General features: G+C 38.8%; 1 protein-coding gene across 1 annotated transcript; it reads right to left on the bottom strand.

Annotated features, from left to right (window-relative positions):
* Positions 1–1,123: 1,123 nt before the first annotated feature.
* On the bottom strand, positions 1,124–19,136 carry LOC134586135 (cysteine-rich venom protein-like). The gene is made up of 7 exons (XM_063441644.1): positions 18,690–19,136; positions 4,809–4,928; positions 3,511–3,601; positions 2,356–2,501; positions 1,712–1,806; positions 1,515–1,603; positions 1,124–1,251 (listed from the first exon to the last, which is right to left on the bottom strand). The coding sequence occupies exons 1-7, from the start codon at positions 19,134–19,136 to the stop codon at positions 1,124–1,126; spliced, it is 1,116 nt and encodes a 371-aa protein (XP_063297714.1).
* Positions 19,137–22,610: the final 3,474 nt, after the last annotated feature.

Genomic DNA, 22,610 nt, shown 5'->3' on the forward strand with positions numbered 1-22,610 from the left:
TTAGCAGTTTTTTTCATTCGCTTTTGTAGATGAACAAAAGATTTTTCACATAAAAGTCAAAAAACATGTATTTTTTTCAATTTTTAATCATATTTTTTCATTTTTTTAAAATTCAGTTACATGAGATTATATAAATAACGGTATGTAAAGAAAGCCCCTTTTGTCCTGAAAAAAACAATATATAATTTGTATGGGAACAGTAAATGAGAGAGCGGAAAATTACAGCTAAACACAAACACCACAAAAGTGTAAAAAGATGCCTGGTCGCAAATGTACAACATTGCAAAAAAAGTCCGGTCCTTAAGGGGTTAAAAAGTTTAACACAGTTCTTATGTTCCTGGCTACCTATCACACCCTCTTCTCCCTATTGTGATTGGCAGCTATATGCAAAGTAATGTCTTTAATTCTGGTGTTTGGTTGAGAGCATGGGCTGACCTTTTCAGGGTATCACTAGCCTCCCATTATGAGTAACAGTATGCACTATTATTTGCAATAGATGCAATATAGGTGGAATGGGGAGAATTTATTTAACAACAGGCACAGAGATGTTATTTTGCTGCATTGTGATTCCTCTTTCAGCACTAGTTTCTAAATTTACCTTTTTTGCCTTAAAAAGTTGTTATAAATTAGGTATTAGTTAATTACAAAATTAATTTCAATGATTTAGAGCAAGTAAAATACACTTAACATCACATAATCAGTTTGATAGTTTTTATTAAAATAAATATGCATGATCAAATGTTTAATTTAATATATATGTATATGAACAACTATTTGAAAATAAATGTTTTCAATCAGAAATTACTGATAATAATAATAATAATAATAATAGTAATAGTAATAGTAATAATAATAATAATAATAATAATAAATATACTGGTGCTTCTTTAAACAGGATGGAACATTTTAAATTGTTGCATATTTTAACAGGTAACATGGATACAATATTACATATACATTACATATATGATATATATATAATCCATATTTTGTATTAATTAATTATAATAATACTGGCATGTAGCAAATAATATTCTTTTACATTAATATTGATGTAACATCATACATAAACAATACATAATAAATTATGTTACACTTTTGCAACTGGAAAAATACTAGAGTGCTATTTTATTTGATTATTAGAGCACCGGCAAGTAGCAGGACAATCTCTATCAAGGTCTGCATCACATTTTTGTCCAAAATAAAATTCTTTGCAGTCGGCAAACCAGTCCTGCAAGGGACAAGGATTTGCTGGAAAACAAAAAAAAAATAATTAATTTTAAAAAACAGCAAAAAAAGATGAACAAATAATTTATATCATGAATAATAATATCATCAGAGAACTATAAAACTTCTACTATAAACAGACTGACAAGAAAACAGAAAAGACAAAAAAACAGACGTATAGACAGATAAATCAGACAAAGAAAGATAAAAACAGAGAGAGAGAGAGAGAGAAGATAGATGGATGTGTGAAATGATGGATGGAAAAACAGTTGCATTTCATTACTTACTGCACAGGCCATTTTCACATGATGATGGGCAATCTCCACATGCCTTTCCAGCTTTGTATGGGAAGCCAATTGAGCTATTGAAGTTTCCTCTAAAATTATCATAAATAATAATTGGTCAACATGATTATTACCGAGAGATTATAAAGATAAACAAAAGACAAAGATTTTACTGACAGAAATTATTCATTAATACTTACGGTGGACAGTAATGGCAGACATAGTTGTATGTGTATTTAGCATTTGAGCACTGGGCAACAGCGCATCCAACCTGAAAGGAAGTGGCCCACGTAAGCTGTAACAATATAAAATATTAGAATTAAGTCTATAATTAAATTAGTTCTGCTTTTAATATGAGAGAGATGTGTTTAAATGTGGTAAAAAAAGACATTTGTTTAAATGTGGTAAAAAAAAAAAGACATTCCCACTATCTCCACTTTACTATATGTTCCTGTAGAATTAGCCGATATGCAGTATATTTATCTCATTGGGTGGCAAATATGTTAATAGTTTAGGAAAATGCACCCCATCAGGCTTATCCTTGTAATTTCAAAAGTTCCTTAATATTACAAAGGATATGAAAGGTCTCTGGAATTGTATCTCTTTGATTTATTAGAGGAGCAGAGGTTTACCAAATGATGGACTTTCGCAAGGAGTTTTTATGGCAAGGTTCTGGGTGACTGTTGCAGGTCAACCTTGCATTAGAATACATCACCCACTTATAAAACTCTGTATAATGTGAACATAGTCAATGCTATATCACTACTGAAAGGTATATATTTATGTAATTGTATTTAATGTACACTTTAAACGCAGATTATATGTTCTGTATGGTAGGACTTACCTGTGTATAATGACCAGTCTGTATATTTGGAAGTCTTGGTCCATACCCATATATAAAATCAACAACTTCACTATAAAATGATTTAAGCACATCATCCCAAGAGGCTTTAAATGTTGATAGAAATATATTTTCACCACAATTGAAATCTAAAATGCACAAGGAAATTTTTTTTTAGTTTTTTTTGTATCCTTAAATGCATCCGCACATGCACAATCAGCTTTATTCTGTGAATTGTCGGGAAATTAACAGTGATTTCAAAATGAATTTTACGTTTTAGGCCCAAATGACCAAACTTAAGATACATCAAACTTGGAGAATTTTATCTAGTTAACCCCTTCCTGACGGATGACGGATCTGGTCCGTCATGACAGGGAAGCAGTTAACGCCGAATGACGGACCAGGTCCATCATGCGGTAAAGTTAACCCCAGATCGCCAGTTAATTTTATCTAGTTAACCATGACTAATAAAATGTGTTCTCATGAATATATATTGTCATATTTATCTCTCTTTTCTTAGATGGGTTATCTGGAAATCAAATGTTCGTAACTTTTGTTGAGTTGGTATCTGAGCCGAAAAATGTGGAATAAAATAATTTTATTCTACAGTTTTCCACCTCAGCATGTCAGTTTACATGAATCCCCTAATATGTAAATGGTTACAGTTAGATTTTATTGCTGTATGCATTTGAATATGACACTTCATATAAATACATAATTAATTTTTCAAAGTGATGATGACCTTTGTTATGACAGACTTTGAAAATAATTTTGTGTATTTTTTATGTAGGATTGTCATCTTGTTCTGCTGTAAAAGTCAGTATTTCTAGGTCTTAATAGCGCATCATGATTCTTTATTTTTGTACTATTTTGTTAGTCCAAGAATGGCTAATTCATGCCTTAACTGCTATTGTGTTTCTTGAGAGCCGGATCCCTTGTGAATGACAGAGGTAAGTCTGATGAACATAAGGAATTTATTATTTAATGTTTCCTGCCTGAGTGTGAAATTCACTCCCAGTCAGAGCTTCTACATATTCTAAATCCCTATAAGGGAAATGCATGATCATTTGCTTCAAGGTTGCATAGTTTTTATCAGAGTTGCTAGCACTGATGACTTCATTACATTCAGTCTATAACTGAAGACATATTGTCACTTACTTGGGATTGTTCTGAGATTTGGAGCACTATGACCAGCGATGCACTGGCTGGCATACCTTGCTGCTGTCTGAGCTGCAGCATCATTCCACACCTGGATCAAGAACAAGTCAAGAATCAGTCATAGAGATAGTATACTGAAAGGCCACATCTTTCATTTTCATTGCAGAAAGAAAACATCAAGTGCCATTAATGTGGATGGGTTTGATGCAATTAACAGAGATTCTTCAATTCTCCTTTATCAGTCTCCTATATCAATTTTTGAACTAAGATTTCAACCAACATTTTCTTTTTGAGAACCCATCAGGACTGATTCACTAAACTCCATTTTGTTGTCAAAGTCAATATACAAAAACATGCAAGTTGTGATAATAAGTGACTGGATTATTCTTCCAGTCTGCTACGTTTGCCCACATTTTGCAATCTGAGATTTGGTGTTTAGAGACAAACTCCAATAGGAGAAGAAGACCTTTGGTTGACTAATGTCAACACATTAGAGATATACCTTAATTATAATGTAAAAAGCAACTTACAGATGCTTCTTCTTAAAACATCATAACGACTACAGCCTAGCCTATACTCTGGTCCAGTTCCCCGGTAATTGGATAAAATGTTTTGCAAAATGTTTTGGTATCTTACACTAGGCACTGAGGGTCCTTCTAGCTCTGTTCACATACATCCAGCTTCTGCAAAGCTGCAGAAGATGGATGCTGATCCCTTCTCTATTCAGATTGGCAGAGAGTACCTGTATAGAACAGACAGTAGCCCACCAGGAGTTCTGGGATGACTAAAGACATGGGGTTACACCTTTGACAGAAAAAGGGCTAAACACTGCAAATTTGCTACTGCCCATATTGATTCCAGGCACCACGACCACTTAAAATTACTGAAGTGGTCATCGTGCCTGGAGAAACCCTTTAACAACTGTGTTTGGTTTAATGCAAGTTTAGAAAATCATTCATTATTATGATTCTTCAAGTGACAAAGTAAAAATATATTTTAGTATCTTGGTTGTTGTCATCATAAGTTGAACCAGGGGCACGTTGTGGCAATGTTGTGGAGAATACAGGGAGTTACACTCCAAAGCAAAAGCTGCTATTTCTAATAATTTATTAAATGCCATTAATTAAGCCATTTTTCTGTAAATGATATGCTCAGAAAAGATTTGGAGAGAAAACGATAATATGATGTATTCCTTTTCATACATTTCATGAATTTGTATATTATCATGCTTGTTAGAAAAAATAATAATTTATAGATAGACAGATAAAATAGATATGTTAAATGCAAGATGTTCTTACCATTTTTAACATGTTGCTTGCAGATGGTTTAACTAATGTTCTCAGGTAATTATGTGTGTCTATAATGAGTTTCCTGACATCGGCATTGCTTGTTGACAGTGCAGAGAACGGTACATTGGCCTGTAAATTTTTTTTAACTTTTTAATTTTGGGTGTGCAGTGTGTGTATGGGGGGCAGTGTGTGTATGGGGGGCAGTGTTTGTGGGATAGTTTTTGTGGTGCAGTGTGTGTATGGGGGCAGTGTTTGTGGGGCAGTGTGTGTAGTGTGTGTGTATGGGAGCAGTGTTTGTGGGGCAGTGTGTGTATGGGGGCAGTGTTTGTGGGGCAGTGTGTGTAGTGTGTGCATGGAGGCAGTGTGTGTATGGGGGCAGTGTGTGTGTGGGGCAGTGTGTGTATGGGTGTGCAATGGGTGTGGGGGGGCAGTGTTTTTTGTGCAGTGTGTGTATGGGGGCAGTGTGTATGGGTGTGCAGTGTGTGGGGGGGCACTGTTTGTTTGGCAGTGTGTGTATGGGGGCAGTGTGTGTATGGGGGCAGTGTGTGTATGGGGGGCAGTGTTTGTGGTTTAGTTTTTGTGGTGCAGTGTGTGTAGTGTGTGTGTGTATGGGAGCAGTGTTTGTGGGGCAGTGTGTGTAGTGTGTGTATGGTGGGCAGTGTTTGTGGGGCAGTGTGTGTAGTGTGTGTATTTGGGCAGTGTGTGTAGTGTGTGTATGGGGGCAGTGTTTGTGGGGCAGTGTTTGTATGGGGGGAAGGAGGGTAGGGAGGCTTTTATTTTTTATTTTATTTAATAAAATAAATATACTTTATGTCCCCGCTCCCTTGTTACCTTTACTGGGAGGAGGGGGATATTTCTGGATCCCTAGTGGTCCGGTGGGGATTCCCTGGTGGTTCCATTGGTGAGGTGAACTCTAGCCCGCACTCCAGGGATAGAGTTCACTCTCGCGAGATTTGGAGCGTTGCCGTGGTAAGTGCTCCCGGGTCCTCTCTCACTCCCTCCCCTGCCGGCTGCCTGCACTGTTCCTGTGGACCGTATAGGGAGATCTCTGATCTCTGATCTCCTTCCCCGGTCCACAGGCACATTGCAGGGCTGGCACTTGGACAATGCCAGCCCTGCATTAGCCGGCAGGGGAGAATCTCGGGGGGGGGTCAATTGCCCTTTTGCCCCCCCTGGATCCGCCACTGGTTCGTGTTACCCTCAAATTGCAGCCTCGTCTCATTTTGTAGGGAATAGGGTATGCTAGCTGTGCTCTAGCTAGTGTTATGATTCTTCACTTGCAGGATTTTGCCGATTGAAGCAGCGTTCGTCTCTCTGGATTCGGGAACCAGGATATCCAAAGCGATCAAACCCCCAGCAAGCCGGGGGCAACCGTAACACCTTCCAATCAACCAGGTACTGCAAAGAAAATCTGGAATCAATTATAGAGGAGACTTTGTACTCCTCCCATCCATCAATAACCAAAGGAGGAAGAGGGACAAAAGGGACAGTATACCTATTACAGATAAGAGGCTTAAGCAAAGATACATGAAAGGAATTAGGTATACGCACGGAGGCAGAAAGTGCAAGAGAATATGAAACAATAATTCTCTATCTGGGACCAATTAAATTTTTTTCCTTCTCCATCCATCTTATCATATGGGTTAATAAAGTGGATTCTTGGTATTTCTTAATATCTGGATACGCTATTCCTCCTCTACAAAATTTATTAAACATACCAGTTGATTGATAATGTACATGGGGCATTAAATTGGAACACAATGCATTATATAAGTAATCTTTGGTAGTAAGTAATCTTGATGGCCGTAATTCTCCCAACCCAGAAGACGCTTACATTTTTCACTTGGCAGATATGGATTGACAACTGTCTTCAAAGCCCCTGATACACACTGACACAGAGCAAAATAGGGACTGTTACCCCTACATAGGGTCACTTGGCAGATATGTATTGAAACCTGTCCTCAGAGACCATGATACACACTGACACAGAGCAGAATAGGGACTGTTCCCCCTACATAGGGTCACTTGGCAGATATGGATTGACCCCTGTCCTCAGAGACCATGATACACACTGACACAGAGCAGAATAGGGACTGTTACCCCTACATAGGGTCACTTGGCAGATATGTATTGAAACCTGTCCTCAGAGACCATGATACACACTGATACAGAGCAGAATAGGGACTGTTCCCCCTACATAGGGTCACTTGGCAGATATGGATTGACACCTATCCTAAGGATCCCTGATACACACTGACAAAGAGCAGAATAGAGACTGTTCCCCCTACATAGGGTCAATTGGCAGGTATGGATTGACACCTGTCCTCAGAGACCCTGATACACACTGACACAGAGCAGAATAGAGACTGTTACCCCTACATAGGGTCACTTGGCAGATATGGATTGACACCTGTCCTCAAAGCCCCTGATACACACTGACACAGAGCAGAATAGGGACTGTTCCCCCTACATAGGGTCACTTGGCAGGTATGGATTGACACCTATCCTAAGGATCCTTGATACAAACTGACACAGAGCAGAATAGGGATGTGGAATAATACCTGGGGAGCTGGGGGGGTGCCGTTGATGTGGAGCAAGACGCAGCAGCAGAAGAGGAATCAGCCGAGGAGGTTATGGAAGAGGATGGAGTAGGAGGAGCAGAGGAGGTGGCAGCAGGCCTGCCTGCAAGTCGTGGCGGTGTCACCAACTCCTCTGCAGAGCCACGCATTCCATGCTTGGCAGCCGTCAGCAGGTTTACCCAATGCGCAGTGTAGGTGATATACTCAGCTGACCATGCTTTGCAGACCAGGTATCAGTGGTCAGATGGACCCTTGCACCAACACTGTGTGCCAGACATGCCATTACTTCCTTTTGCATAGTCGAGTACAGGTTGGGGATTGCCTTTTGTGCAAAGAAATTTTGGCCGGATACCTTCCACTGCGGTGTCCCAATAGCTAAAAATGTTTTGAACGCCTCAGACTCCACCAGCTTGTATGGTAAAAGCTGGCGGGCTAATAGTTCAGACAAGCCAGGTGTCAGACGCCGGGCAAAGGGGTGAGTTTCTGACGCTTGCAGACAACTAAATGCTATTCAATCTATAACAGTGAAAAAAGTTTTTTGGTTTTAAATGCACGCTATTGTGACACCAGATATGAGTGGAAATGTGCACTGGCAGAGGTCTGCAGAGTACACGCTGTAGGCCTGACACCCGCTTGAAGACAACTAACTGCTATTCAATCTATAACAGTGAAAAACGTTTTTGGGTTTTAAATGCACGCTATTGTGACACCAGATATTAGTGGCAATGTGCACTGGCAGAGGTCTGCAAAGTACACGCTGTAGGCCTGACACCCGCTTGAAGACAACTAACTGCTATTCAATCTATAACAGTGAAAAAAGTTTTTTGGTTTTAAATGCACGCTATTGTGACACCAGATATGAGTGGAAATGTGCACTGGCAGAGGTCTGCAGAGTACACGCTGTAGGCCTGACACCCGCTTGAAGACAACTAACTGCTATTCAATCTATAACAGTGAAAAACGTTTTTGGGTTTTAAATGCACGCTATTGTGACACCAGATATTAGTGGCAATGTGCACTGGCAGAGGTCTGCAAAGTACACGCTGTAGGCCTGACACCCGCTTGAAGACAACTAACTGCTATTCAATCTATAACAGTGAAAAAAGTTTTTGGGTTTTAAATGCACGCTATTGTGACACCAGATATGAGTGGCAATGTGCACTGGCAGAGGTTTGCAAAGTACACGCTGTAGGCCTGACACCCGCTTGAAGACAACTAACTGCTATTCAATCTATAACAGTGAAAAAAGTTTTTGGGTTTTAAATGCATGCTATTGTGGCACCAGATATGAGTTGCAATGTGCACTGGCAGAGGTCTGCAGAGTACACGCTGTAGGCCTAACACCCGCTTGAAGACAACTAACTGTTATTCAATCTATAACAGTGAAAAAAGTTTTTGGGTTTTAAATGCATGCTATTGTGACACCAGATATGAGTGGCAATGTGCACTGTCAGAGGTCTGCAGAGTACACTCTGTAGGCCTGACACCCGCTTGAAGACAACTAAATGCTATTCAATCTATAACAGTGAAAACATTTTTGGGTTTTAAATGCACGCTATTGTGACACCAGATATGAGTGGCAATGTGCACTGGCAGAGGTCTGCAGAGTACACGCTGTAGGCCTGACACACCCGCTTGAAGACAACTAACTGCTATTCAACCTATAACAGGGTTATTTTTCTTTGTAAAGGCACGCTATAGAGACACCAGATATGAGTGGCAAAGTACACTTGCTGAGGTTGGCAGAGCACACGCTGAAGGCCTGACACCCGCTTTAAGGACAGTGACTGCTATTAGCTTACACTGAAAAACGTTTTTTCTTTGTAAAGGCACGCTATAAAGACACCAGATATGAGTGGCAAGGTACACTTGCTGAGGTTGGCAGAGCACACGCTGAAGGCCTGACACTCGCTTTAAGGACACTGACTGCTATTAGCTTACACTGAAAAAGTTTTTTCTTTGTAAAAGCACACTATAGAGACACCAGATATGAGTGGCAAAGTACACTTGCTGAGGTTGGAAGAGCACACGCTGAAGGCCTGACACCCGCTTTAAGGACACTGACTGCTATTAGCTTACACTGAAAAACGTTTTTCTTTGTAAAAGCACGCTATACAGACACCAGATATGAGTGGCAAAGTACACTTGCTGAGGTTGGCAGAGCACACGCTGAAGGCCTGACACCCGCTTTAAGGACACTAACTGCTATTAGCTTACACTGAAAAACGTTTTTTCTTTGTAAAAGCACGCTATACAGACACCAGATATGAGTGGCAAAGTACACTTGCTGAGGTTGGAAGAACACACGCTGAAGGCCTGACACCCAGACGCTTGCAGACATCAAACTGCTATTAGCTTACAGTGAAACACTTTTTTTGTTTTTAAAGGCACGCTATAGTCACACCAGATATGAGTGGTGACACTGGGCAAGTGGGCACAGTATCCACTGTGAGCCTGACACAGAAGCTGGCAGACAACTAACTGCTATTCAATCTATTACAGTGAAAAACATTTTTTTTAAATGCAAGCTTAAGCTATTGTGACTCCAGATATGAGTGGTGGCACTGGGCAAGTGGGCACAGTATCCACTGTGAGCCTGACACAGAAGCTGGCAGACAACTAACTGCTCCTCAATCTATTACAGTGAAAAAAAATGTTTTGTTTTTAAATGTCAAGCTTAAGCTATTGTGACACCAGATATGAGTGGTGGCACTGGGCAAATGGGCACAGTATGCACTGTGAGCCTGACACAGAAGCTGGCAGACAGGCAGGCAACTGCAATTACATTACACAGAAAAAAAAAACAAAAAAAAGAGACTGATGTTCTAGCCCTAAAAAGGGCTTTTTGGGGTGCTGTTCTTACAGCAGAGATCAGATGAGTCCTTCAGGACTGTAGTGGACACTGAATACCCTAGCCTAGCTATCAATGTCCCTATCTAATGAGCAGCAGCTACACTTTGCCTCCTCTCACTAAGAATGCAGCTTCAGAATGAATCTAAAATGGATGCTGGGAGGGAGGTGGGAGGGTCTGGAAGGGAGGGTCTGCTGCTAATTTGCTGGAATGTGTCTGCTGACCGTGAGGCACAGGGTCAAAGTTTGCTCAATGATGACAAATAGGGGGCGGATCGAACCGCGCATGTGTTCGCCCGCGGTGGCGAACGTGAACACGCTATGTTCGCCAGGAACTATTCGCCTGCGAACAGTTCGGCACATCACTACTAACTACTTTTAAGTCTATATGTTCATTCCTTTCTCCTAAATCCCTCTGATTTAATATTTAGCAAAAGTTTCTACTTGTTCACTGCCAATTAATTAGGTAAACGGAGAATGCCGATATCGTTATCTAAAGGTATTTGTGACTTAAGAGTCACTGATGAACTCATGCTAGAATATGACTAACAAAAACAGCTTAATGATTTTAGTCTGATTCCTGCCTAAACGTGTTTACAGGAGCAATAAGGGGGAAGGGATGGAAGCTATAAGGAAACACTCATAGTGGGGTTAACCCACAAAAAACTACCAAGGTAGTAATGAAAAAAAATAGAACAGTTGAGTGCTCTGAGTAAAATTAAGAAATAACTTTTAATAAATTGGTTAAATTAGACATATAGTGCTGTATATATCAAAAATGGAAATCGATGATAAGCAATTTAATAAATCAACATGAAAAATAGATAGTTGCAATATAATATGGTAAAAAATATTGCAACGTTAAGGTGATAATACCTATTAATAGTTTAAAATAGATATATGCATAATGGTTACGTACTTGATCTAAATATGAATAGTAGATACAGATGTCAAAACATATAGCAAACACAGAGGACCTGTTCAAAAGTTTTCAGAGTACCTCCGGTAGATTCAGACTGCAACAATACAATGTTGCAGTTTATAGTTAACTTGTGACAGGAGCTATAGTACTTAGTTCTATCTAAGGAGAATAATATAACGAAAAGTGCTGAATAGCTTAGAGAAAAATGAACTGAAATAATGATTACAAAGTCACAGAAAAACGAGTTTGCTAAGTGATAGACGTTCACCAATTGAAAGCCTCTAAATATCGTCAATACAATACAGAGGCTAATCTGAGAAAAGACTGTGCGGAATACTGGGAACAGATTGCCAAATGGCTAAATATTAGACCCCCATAGGCAAAGGATGACGATTAAATACTTAGGGGGAGGAAAAAATCGTTATCATGAAACTACCCAGGTCCAAACAGTCAATTACTTCGGGATTCAGAGGAAAGTGTGGGCGAATATAGTCAATGAACCACACAGCAAGATATCGCTGTGAATCACCGTTGGCCCCTAACAGCATACTGCCCCTAACACTTTGACAATCTGCAAGGTGGAACAATACCTGGCTTTAATAGCCTATTAGCTGATATCAAACGTAATAGTAGGGACCTGTGTGTCCCAACCTTGCTTGATGCCACATGTTGTTCTATGAACATTGAAAATAATAAAAAATTATATTTACAAAAAAACTAAATTATCATCTCTCACCATTTACCCACTTTACTCTAAATTTTTATAACCATGCAGTATTATTAATTTAAAAATTAGTTGTGCAAACAATGTGCAAAGGACTTAAATTTAACAAGGAAATATGAATCAAGGAAATGAATCATTTCTGCATTACTGGAAATGAGCAGGTGTTTATGACCTGCACCACTCCTTAGAAAATAAACTTTTTGTTCAGGTAGGAAGTTACAAAACTATAATTGTTATGATAGGATTTCCAAGGAACTTTGTAATGTATTCTGTATGTTGTTTTCATTACTACGAATAATTATGACCAATGTACTGGTTGCAGTGACTCTTTAAATTCCTACCATAACTTGAATCTTGGTGACTGTGGTATGACCCAGCTATTACTGGACCGTCACTAGTGAAACAGTCCTGCAATAGGCATGAAAATAAAATTGGCCAGTTTGGAATTTGACCCTATAACTTATAAAATCTGGCAAAGGTATATACGTGGGATCTTGCTATACACAGCAGAAGTAGCAGAATAGAATTCTGGGATTTCTACTGAAGTGCAATATACATTATGTGTGAAGTTCCCCAAAAGAATTTAACAAGCGAAATAAAAATACATTTAACCTGAAGTTTTGGCAGATATACTGACATACTGTATAATGCTAAAATGTTCCTTTACCTAAACACTCTATAAAAGATGACTGAATAAATAACAAATTCCAATTGTGTATGTTTACATAATTTGTGTAAGTTTGACAAGCAATCTACAACATACACAAACATGTACTAACTAGCTGTGCATCTCTTGTTTCAAATAAATGTTATGCTAATATTTTTCAAACAAAACGTGCTTGCTAGTGAAAGAGTTAAGGTCATTGTCTCAGCAGACCTAATTTTGCAAAGGTTTAGTTTTCAGCCAAAGCTCACCATTTACCATATAACTAAGTAATGTTCCCATTTTAAATATTTTATTAATATGTAATATTGTGTTATACATACATAAAGGGTATCAATATCTAATAGTAATATATAACATGTTTGGTTGCACCTAATTGGGTTATCTGAAATTCAGAAATGATTGATTCAGAATGGAATTTCGAAACCCAAACAAAGCTTGGATGCAATTATTCCCATTCTCCCAAAGGATACCAAAACAGTAGATAGCTCCACAATCCCACATAAGGGCATCAAATCAGATATAAATATACTGCACAGCTGCCTGAAATATCAAAATTAATAAAGCTTTTTTTTTTGGTTTTTTTAGGTCATTGCTAGATAGCTCCCTAATTTGTTATCATTACATGGGATTGCCATAATTAAGGGTGCCAAAATAGGAAGCTAGTATGTTTAGTAGATAGTTCCCTAATTAGAAATCCTTAAAATGACAATCTCACATAAGGGTACCATTCGGGAGTTATCACTTAAACAGTTGCCTGAAAGATCTTTTTCTATTTTTGCTCCTTTCCCTTTTTTTGCCTTTTAGTTGTTTAGTAGCTATCTTCTTCATTTGTTATGGGATTGCCAAGATTAAGGGTGCCAAATTAGGGACAAGCTTGTATTTTCAGTTGTATAGCGATAGCAACTGAAACCGCAAAATTAAGAAAAGGTTTTTTTCCCCCTTAATTTTGAGTTGTTTAACAAATAGCAACTCAAAAAGCGAAATTAAGAAAATGGCTTTTTAAATGCAATTTTCACCTTTCAGATGTTTATTAGATAGCTCCCTAATTTCATATCTTAACGTGGGACTGCCATAATTAAGGGTAGCTGCTGTGTTTAGTAGATTGCTCCCTAATTTTGTATCCTTAAATGTCAGTCTCACGTACCAATACTATTAGGGAGCTCTCTATTAAACTGTTGCCTGAAAGATATTTTCCTTAATTTACTCTATTTTATTTTATTTTTATTTTGTTACTTCAGTTGTTTAGTAAATATAGCTCCATAATTTGCTATCCTTACCCGTATGGGATTGCCATAATTAAAGGTATCACATTAGAGGCTTATCTATGTCTACCATACTAATTAAACAGCAACATTTAGAAAATATTTTTTTTCTTAATTTTCACATTTGAGCTGTTTGGTAAATAGCTTCATAATTTGGCATCCTAACAAGGGATTGTCATAATTAAGGGTAACACATTAGGGAGCTGCTGGGTTTACTACAAAAAAAAATATTTTTGTAGAAGAAAACATTTTTCTTTTAACCTTTCAGGCAGCTGTTTAAAAGATAACTTCCTAATGGTACCCTTATGTGAGGTTGGCATTTTAAGGATAACTGATTAGGGAGTTATCTACTAAACACAACAGCTCCCTTATCCCTTATGTAAGGATGCCAAATTAGAAAGCTACTAACAGCTGAAAAGTCAAAATTAAGGGGGAAAAGCCCCTTTCTTAATTGTTATGTTTCAGTGGCTTAATAGACAAGTCCATAATTTGCTATCCAGATAAAAAGAAAGGAATGGATCTGAACATTCTTGTATCGATATGTTCCAAATTATTTTGTTTTTGGTTAGTGTCATTGTGTAGGAATTGCTGAATTTGTCCAAATTTGGATAACATTCAGTTCAGCAAGAAACGAGGACACTTGTCTAGTGATCACTAGATGCCTTATGAGGTAACTGCTTTACTTTATATTTGTATAACTATATTTATATAGTCACTAGGCAACAATATATTTAAAAATATTTAGCATATTTATGATTTTTACAGATATCTTGATAATAAAATATTTATGTGGTTATGCTTAGTTGATGTGCTTGTTTTTTTTACATCTCTTAAAGTGACACTCTAGGCACTCAGACCATTTCATCTCATTGACAGGGTCTGGGGTCACTGTCCCAATTCCCTGTAAAACAATGGAATGTATGTAATGAGTTTTAGAGAAACACGCTGCACATGCTCTTTAGGTTCCCCCGATTGGCTGATGTCAGTGATGGACGAAACCGAAGACGGCGCCAAGAGACATTGATGCTCGAATCAGTGTTTAAAGGGTAATTTAACCCATTATATTGCCGGAAGTGGATGGGTGGGAGGGGAAGCAGATTGTTCCTATAGTGGCACAAATTCATTTTTGTATGCTTCTTTAATATTTTGTTAATTGTCTTTCTGATGTGTTGGGCTTCTGAAATTTGAAAATGGATATCTCTTATTATAGACAATCCTTTTCATGTCAAAGCACAGCTCATGACATTGCAATACATCACAATCCTCGTCAGATTTTGCCTTCCTGTTTCTTACAAGGATCCTAAGGAACTTTTAAAAAGCATCTCACTTTCTGAGTGTGATCACGCCATAACCGTATTAATCACAAGACGACAAATGGCAAGGTTTAAATGTCCCCTCAGCCATCGTAACTTTTTATTTTACCTTTCTGCATCAATGCAGGGCATTCTTTATAAATACACCTCTATAATACAAACACAACACAGAAATGGTGGATTGGCGCTTTAAAAGTAAGCAACTACCCCCAGTGCCTAAAATCACTAAATGGCACTCCAAATACAGTGAAAGAAAGAAGTGTAAGGGGGGTGCAAGCAAAATATACACACAATATGGTATACTTAGTACGATGATTTTCCTATAATAAAAACATATATATATAGTGTAACACTGTTTTAAAAGGAAATTCAATAAAAAGAGGGTAATGGGTCACTCACAGTATGCAGAGCCACATAGAGCTGGCTCTGACTTCAATGGCAGGTGAATAATAAGCTTATTCAGGCTTTCAGACTCCCCACCAGGATAGCTCTTTTTCCAGCCTCTCAATAATTCAGGATATCCAATTGGGTAAAGGTAAATAAAGCTTTACTGGATACAATACAAGAGATAAAATAAGCTAAAATAACATAAGTAGGTTTCCACAGCACTAACGCGTTTCGACCTCCAGGTCTTTGTCAAAGTGTGTGGTTGCTGTTGCCTTTCTTTCGTTCAAATAGTGGTCCTTCCTTTGAATTTGGCGCCGTTTTCGCAGCGTTTTTCTTCACTTCCGGGTTCATTGTGCATCCGTGTCATGTGACCATTCGTCTGGTCACGTGCCACTACATACAGAAAATTTCAATATAAAATATCATATACATTTATTATACATTTCAATACAAAGATATACTTAAAAAACATGTTTATACATAAAATAGTGCTACATATAGCACATTTGCATCAAAAATAACATATCCATAATATTAGGAGGATAATCCCCTTAAAGTGAAACACACTTCTACAGGTGAATAATAGATGTCTAATTTTAAAAGGAGATTTTACACAAAAGGGGAAGATGTGTACTACATCTGTAAAAGAGGAGACAAAGATTGTTAGTAAAAGATCATTAATATTGATAAAAATCACTAATATTTAATAAAAATTATCAATAAAAAAGGATTTTTATTTACTTTTTAAAAAACTGAGAATAAAAAATAGAAAATATAAAAGGAGTGGAATTTACAAAATCAGATAAGTGCTGTCAACTCAAAATCGACGTTGAGTCCGCTGGGAGACAAAGTGTCCAGATTAAATATCCACTTCATCTCGCAGCAGCTCAACGTCGATTCCAGACCCCCTCCTCTCCAATGGGCTTCCGTCCTTTGTATGCCAACAAATTGAAGTCCGGAGGGGTCTCCTCCATGGCACTTTAAAAAATGTAATGATACATTGTGTTTTAAAAATCCCCTCCTGATATTATAAATATACTCACGTATCCTTGTCTTAAGACACCTGGATGTTTTCCCAACATATTGGAGCCCGCAAGGACACGTGAGCAGATAAACGACACTTTTTGAATGGCAGGAAATAAACTAATCTATCTTATACATAGGGTTACCTCCCCTAGACTTAAAATTCTCAATTTTACGATTTAGGGGTTTGTGATTTTTGCAGCCCATACATTCACCACAATAAAAGAATCCCTTTTTTCCATCTTTAAAGGATTCTAAAAAATTGGTATTGGTAACATCTATATAACTTGAAGTCAATATGTTTTTAAGACTTTTGGCTCCCCTAAATACCAATTTTGGTCTATTATCTATGAACGGTTGGATTTCTAGATCCTGTTGTAGAATGTGCCAATTCTTATTTAAAATTCGTTTTAATTGTTTCTGATCCTTACTATAATTAAAAATAAGTGGTATAGTAGAATCTGTTTTGTCTTTGGTTTTAGTCGGTTTGTATTTCAGAAGGGAAGTCCTATCTAAGTCTCTGACTTTGTTTATATCATAATTCAATTTTTCTAGCTTATATCCACGATTTAAAAATTGTTGTTTCAGAGTGTCTGCCTGGTTGTCAAAAGACTCCAAGTCGGTACAGTTCCGTTTGAGCCTTAGAAACTGTCCCCTTGGAATATTCTCCAACCACGGTTGGTGGTGGCAGCTCTCTGTGTGGATATAGCTGTTTACATCAACTTTTTTGAAAAAAAGTTCTCGTTTTGATGTAGTTATCTTCTATGTAGATTTCTAGATCTAAAAAATGAATATTCTTGTTACTAATTTCTTAAGTTAATACAATATTCCATTCATTACTATTTAAAAAGTTTAAAAAGGCTAAAACTTCAGATTTTTCTCCCTTCCAAATAAAAAAGATATCATCAATATATCTTTTGTATAGGACCAGGTTCGCACTCCAGTCATGCGAAGAGTACACAAACCTATTTTCCCAATAGGCCATGAACAAATTCGCATAACTGGGCGCGAACCTGGTCCCCATAGCTTTACCCCTGCGTTGTAGATAATACTCACCCTCGAACCAAAAAAAGTTATGGCGGAGGATAAACAAAATCCCCTCCATTATAAAGTCCACCTGGTCCGAGGGATAAAGTGCCGACATCTCTAAAAAGTAGCGGGTAGCCTCACAACCTAATTGGTGGTCGATACAGGTATACAAACTAGTGACATCACAGGTCACTAAGATAAAATCTTCCTCCCATTTAAAACCATTTAATATTTGTAATAAGCTCATAAAGTCTTTCAAGTATGAAGTATTGGTTTTAACAATGGGCTGAAGGTGAGTATGTACATATTTGGATAAATTAGACAACAATGACCCTACACCGGAGACTATGGGTCTACCCGGGGGGTCTTGCATATTTTTGTGTAGTTTAGGTAATATGTAGATAACTGGTATGCGCGGCATACTGATGTTTAAAAAGGCTTGCTCTTTTTGGGTAAGGATGCCCTTATTTAATCCTTGGTTGAGATATATTTCATAATTCTTCTTTATATCATTTTGAGGATTTTTATCAAGTTTTTGATAGGTACCTGTGTCACTTAGTTGGCGATATATCTCCTTAACATAAGTGTCTCTATCCATAATGGCTATCCCCCCGCCCTTATCAGCCGGTTTAATGACTATAGTGGCATCTTTCTTTAAGTCCTCCATAGCATTTTTTTCTTGAATAGTAAGGTTATTCTTTTTATTTGGTTTCATTTCCTTCATATCTTTAATGCATGCCCTTTCAAATACTTTCATACTATTAGATTTTAAATGAATAGGATAACATTTTGATATTGGTTTAAGGTCAGTATGCTTATATTCTCGGGTCGGGGTATTTGTAGGCTCTATTTAATTAGTTGGTCTATTATTAAAAAAAAATTTAAACATAGTTTTCTCATGAACCTATTTAAGTCTTTATATGTCTCAAATTTATTTAGGGTACAGCTAGGTGCGAATTTTAGACCTTTATTTAAAATCCTAATGTGAGCTGGGTTTAAAATTTTTTTTAGATAGATTAAAAATCTTTATCTCCTCATCAGCTTTCCTTTTTGATCTTTCCAGTTTCTTCCCTCCTCTATTTCCCCTTCTTCTATATCCCAGTGTCTCCTTTTGGTTGCTATAGGGGTTCTTACATTTGGTCCTCTCCAGTTTTTTTCTAAAAAAGACCTTTCTCCATTCTCTCTCATATTTCTAATGGGTTCAAAACGATTATGTGTGGAGATTTCATTTCTCTGTGAACTCAATGGTTTCACAGACCTATCAGGCTCCCTTCGTTCTACCCTTATGCGTGGTGTGGGTGGTCTTTCATATCTTTCAAACTCCTGTTGAATAGGTCTATCTCTATATTGATCCTCTCTTTTATATCTATTTCTCCTCTTTACTTCCACCCACTCCTGAGTTTGATAGTTTCTTTTAGGGGATCTCTCTACAGGTGATTTTGGGACTTGATGGTAATTAGTCCCATATTGCTTTTGGGCATATGTTTTAGATTTTTTCAGTTTGGATGCTCTTGGTTTTTTTCGGATGCAATTGTTAGCATAATCATTTAAATCTCGATGGTATTTTTTCTTTTTATTCATTATTTATCTTAGTGACCTGTGATGTCACTAGTTTGTATACCTGTATCGACCACCAATTAGGTTGTGAGGCTACCCGCTATTTTTTAGAGATGTCGGCACTTTATCCCTCGGACCAGGTGGACTTTATAATGGAGGGGATTTTGTTTATCCTCCGCCATAACTTTTTTGGTTCGAGGGTGAGTATTATCTACAACGCAGGGGTACAGCTATGGGGACCAGGTTCGCGCCCAGTTATGCGAATTTGTTCATGGCCTATTGGGAAAATAGGTTTGTGTACTCTTCGCATGACTGGAGCGCGAACCTGGTCCTATACAAAAGATATATTGATGATATCTTTTTTATTTGGAAGGGAGAAAAATCTGAAGTTTTAGCCTTTTTAAACTTTTTAAATAGTAATGAATGGAATATTGTATTAACTCAAGAAATTAGTAACAAGAATATTCATTTTTTAGATCTAGAAATCTACATAGAAGATAACTACATCAAAACGAGAACTTTTTTTCAAAAAAGTTGATGTAAACAGCTATATCCAGGGGGGGCGTGTCTGACTTCCGGTGAGAGCGGTCGCATGGCTTAGGAGCTCCGCCAACATCCCGACCTAAAAGCTACTTTATTCACAGCATTTATCGATAAAACTTGATAAAACTCACCTGCCCTGCCGTAGCGAATGCACAGGCACACCATGCCCTCAACTAAACAACTAAAACTCTCTGAAACGGCCAGAACGAAAAGATCTGAGCGACGCAAAGAAACCCAAGATGGCGACGATGCGCTTAACCTGTCGGATGGCCAGTCTGACTACGAAACGCACACTACCAAGTACTCAGAGGGCCCGGTTACGGAGCGCGGCCTCCACAAAATGCTGCAAGAACTCCGGGCGACAATAACAGCCGATTTTCATCGCATAACTGGTGAACTGCACAAAGAAATCTCCAACTTAGGTGAAAGAACGAATAACCTGGAAAACAAAACGGATGAATTATGTGCGGCCCACAATGACATAGCGGACAAACTCCAGGTACTTTCGGAAGAAAACGCAATGCTGAAAACCAAAATGGCGGACATGGAAGACAGGTCTAGAAGACAAAATGTGCGTTTTAGAGGCATACCGGATGATGTATCCAGCGATGCTATGCCTGCTTACATTCTTTCCCTGTGCAAGTCTCTAGTCCCGAGCCTGCCCGACTCAGCATGGGCCTACGACCGGATGCATAGACTACCGCGCCCGGCTCGCTTATCAACCGAAGTCCCAAAGGATGTTATTGTCAGGTTCCACTATTATGCGCATAAAGAAACACTACTACTGGCGGCGAGGAAACTTTCAACTTTGCCAGAACCTCACCAACACATCGCTCTATACGCGGACCTATCGGCGGCCACGATGGCGAAGAGGAAGGAGTTCATCACGATCACTAAGACTTTACGAAACAACAACGTACTCTACAAATGGGGTTATCCCACAAAACTGGTTATATGGCGACAAGGTCGGAACTATGTGGCGAATGATCCGAAAGAAGGTATGAAGCTGATTACATCCTGGGGTCTATGGACTGGATCGCCCAAAGGACCAGAACCCGCTGAGACTGCGCCACCTAAGAGGTTCCAGGCAGAGTGGCAAATGGCTAAATCTCCAGCCAAAGCCCCTTGAACGCTTTAACTTATCTATCTACTTGCAGGTTATGTTATTCTGAGGTTTGCCTTAGCGTTGTTATTTTGCCGATATGGGCACTATATATATGTCTTTGCCCTAACTGATCATTATGTTTGAAAGTAGGCCCACTTTCAGGTACGCCTCATGGGCCTTGCCCACGCCACGTGGTGCCCACTCAGCGTTATTTAACTCACGCTTCCAATCGTTCCTCTATTACCGCCAAGTTGGCCTGCATCTTAGTTACTTATTGCGCAACCTCACTATTCCCGGGTGCACGTTGTCGTACATTTCCAACTCGTATAATTTCTGAAAAATGTTTCTCAATGCTATTTTGATGATTTAACAAACCTTTGACAACTCGCCCACTAAACCCATACCACTTGTGTTTACGCAAGGTGGTACCCCAACATACCCCATGCGCTCCCAGTTATGTTCATACCCAAATACTGTTTAAGCCCCAATCAAGTGCTCTCTGAGGGCGGGTGTTGTGCATTGTGTATTGTGTATTATGTAAGTTACGGTTCTTCAGAACTCACATATGTGGTTATTGTTAGTATTATACAAATTTAAGGATACAATCCATAGGTCGGGAGGAGCCTCAAAGCCCCTCGTCGAGTCACTCCTGGGTATTACAGTTTTACCCCGAGAATGACTACGTTTGTTAACCTTACCAAGGGTTATGTATGTAAATACTTTCGTTACTGGTGTATTTTCTCTTCTGTGTTTCCCCTCCCCCACCCCCCTTTTGTTCCCCACCTAGATGGTTCCCAGGAAAACCCAGTGCAGGAAAGACGTACTACCTGCCGTCCCCCCGTGACCACTCGTTCTGCCTGCATGGCTTCAAAGATTCAGAAAGACCCAAAGCTCTCATGGCTCCAGGTACTCAGAGCTCGCACTACACCTTCCACCAGGATAGTTCGCCCCATAGCCCTATTGATCCTAACTCATTATGGCCCCTAAATCAATGACAATCCTCTCCATAAATGCCAAAGGCCTCAATAGCCCTTATAAGAGAAAACAATTAGTACAGTAAATGCATAACTCAAAGGCGGCTATTGTATGTGTACAGGAGACTCACTTTTCGAGCAAAAACCCTCCCCAACTTCGTTCCCCGAAGTACCATACAGCTTATTTTGCTCACTCGCAAACAAAATCTAAAGGAGTTGCAATATTATTCCACACGGACTGGGTGTTCACATTACACAAACAATATACTGACAAAGAAGGCAGGTTACTTATATTGGTAGGAGAATTAAATGGAATAATGGTGACAGTAACATCCCTTTACGCCCCCAATGAGGCTCAAATTTCGTTTCTAGGCAAGGCATTCAAAAGAATTTCATCCATCAAACAAGGTCACTTAATCGTGTGCGGCGACTGTAACTGCACCCTAGATCCCTCCCTGGACATCAAACGCACACACAACAAGTCTCCCATCAAATCCTCCGCACACAACAGCAAATTACTCTCTCAACTCATTCATACACACGACCTCTATGATACATGGAGAAATTTATATCCCAAAACTCAGGATTACACATACTTTTCACCCGTCCACTTGACGTACACGCGCATTGATATGTGTTTTATTGACAAATCTACACTTCCCCATCTGTTAGATCACACCATCGGTCTTAGAACGTGGTCAGACCATGCTCCAATACTGATCACACTTGAGGTACCATATCCCCCAAGAGGGAGAGGGAAATGGCGCTTAAATGAGGCCATCCTAGACGACCCCAAGCATAGTCAACAGATTTCCACAACCCTCGATACTTACTTTTCCCTCAACTCCACTGAAGACACTTCAGTTGAAACTCAGT

The sequence above is a fragment of the Pelobates fuscus genome, chromosome 2, assembly GCF_036172605.1.
Source record: "Pelobates fuscus isolate aPelFus1 chromosome 2, aPelFus1.pri, whole genome shotgun sequence".
Classification (NCBI taxonomy): Eukaryota; Metazoa; Chordata; class Amphibia; order Anura; family Pelobatidae; genus Pelobates; species Pelobates fuscus.

What these genes read in the sequence shown, in the direction of transcription:
- LOC134586135 (XM_063441644.1), bottom strand. Translation starts at nt 19,136, where the DNA reads ATGAATAAAAAGAAAAAATACCATCGAGATTTAAATGATTATGCTAAC. An exon ending in AAAACTGGAGAGGACCAAAT is followed by an intron (nt 4,929 to 18,689) that starts GTAAGAACCCCT and finishes AAAAATTTACAG; the next exon opens with GCCAATGTACCGTTCTCTGC. An exon ending in AAATCTCAGAACAATCCCAA is followed by an intron (nt 2,502 to 3,510) that starts GTAAGTGACAAT and finishes TGTGCATTTTAG; the next exon opens with ATTTCAATTGTGGTGAAAAT.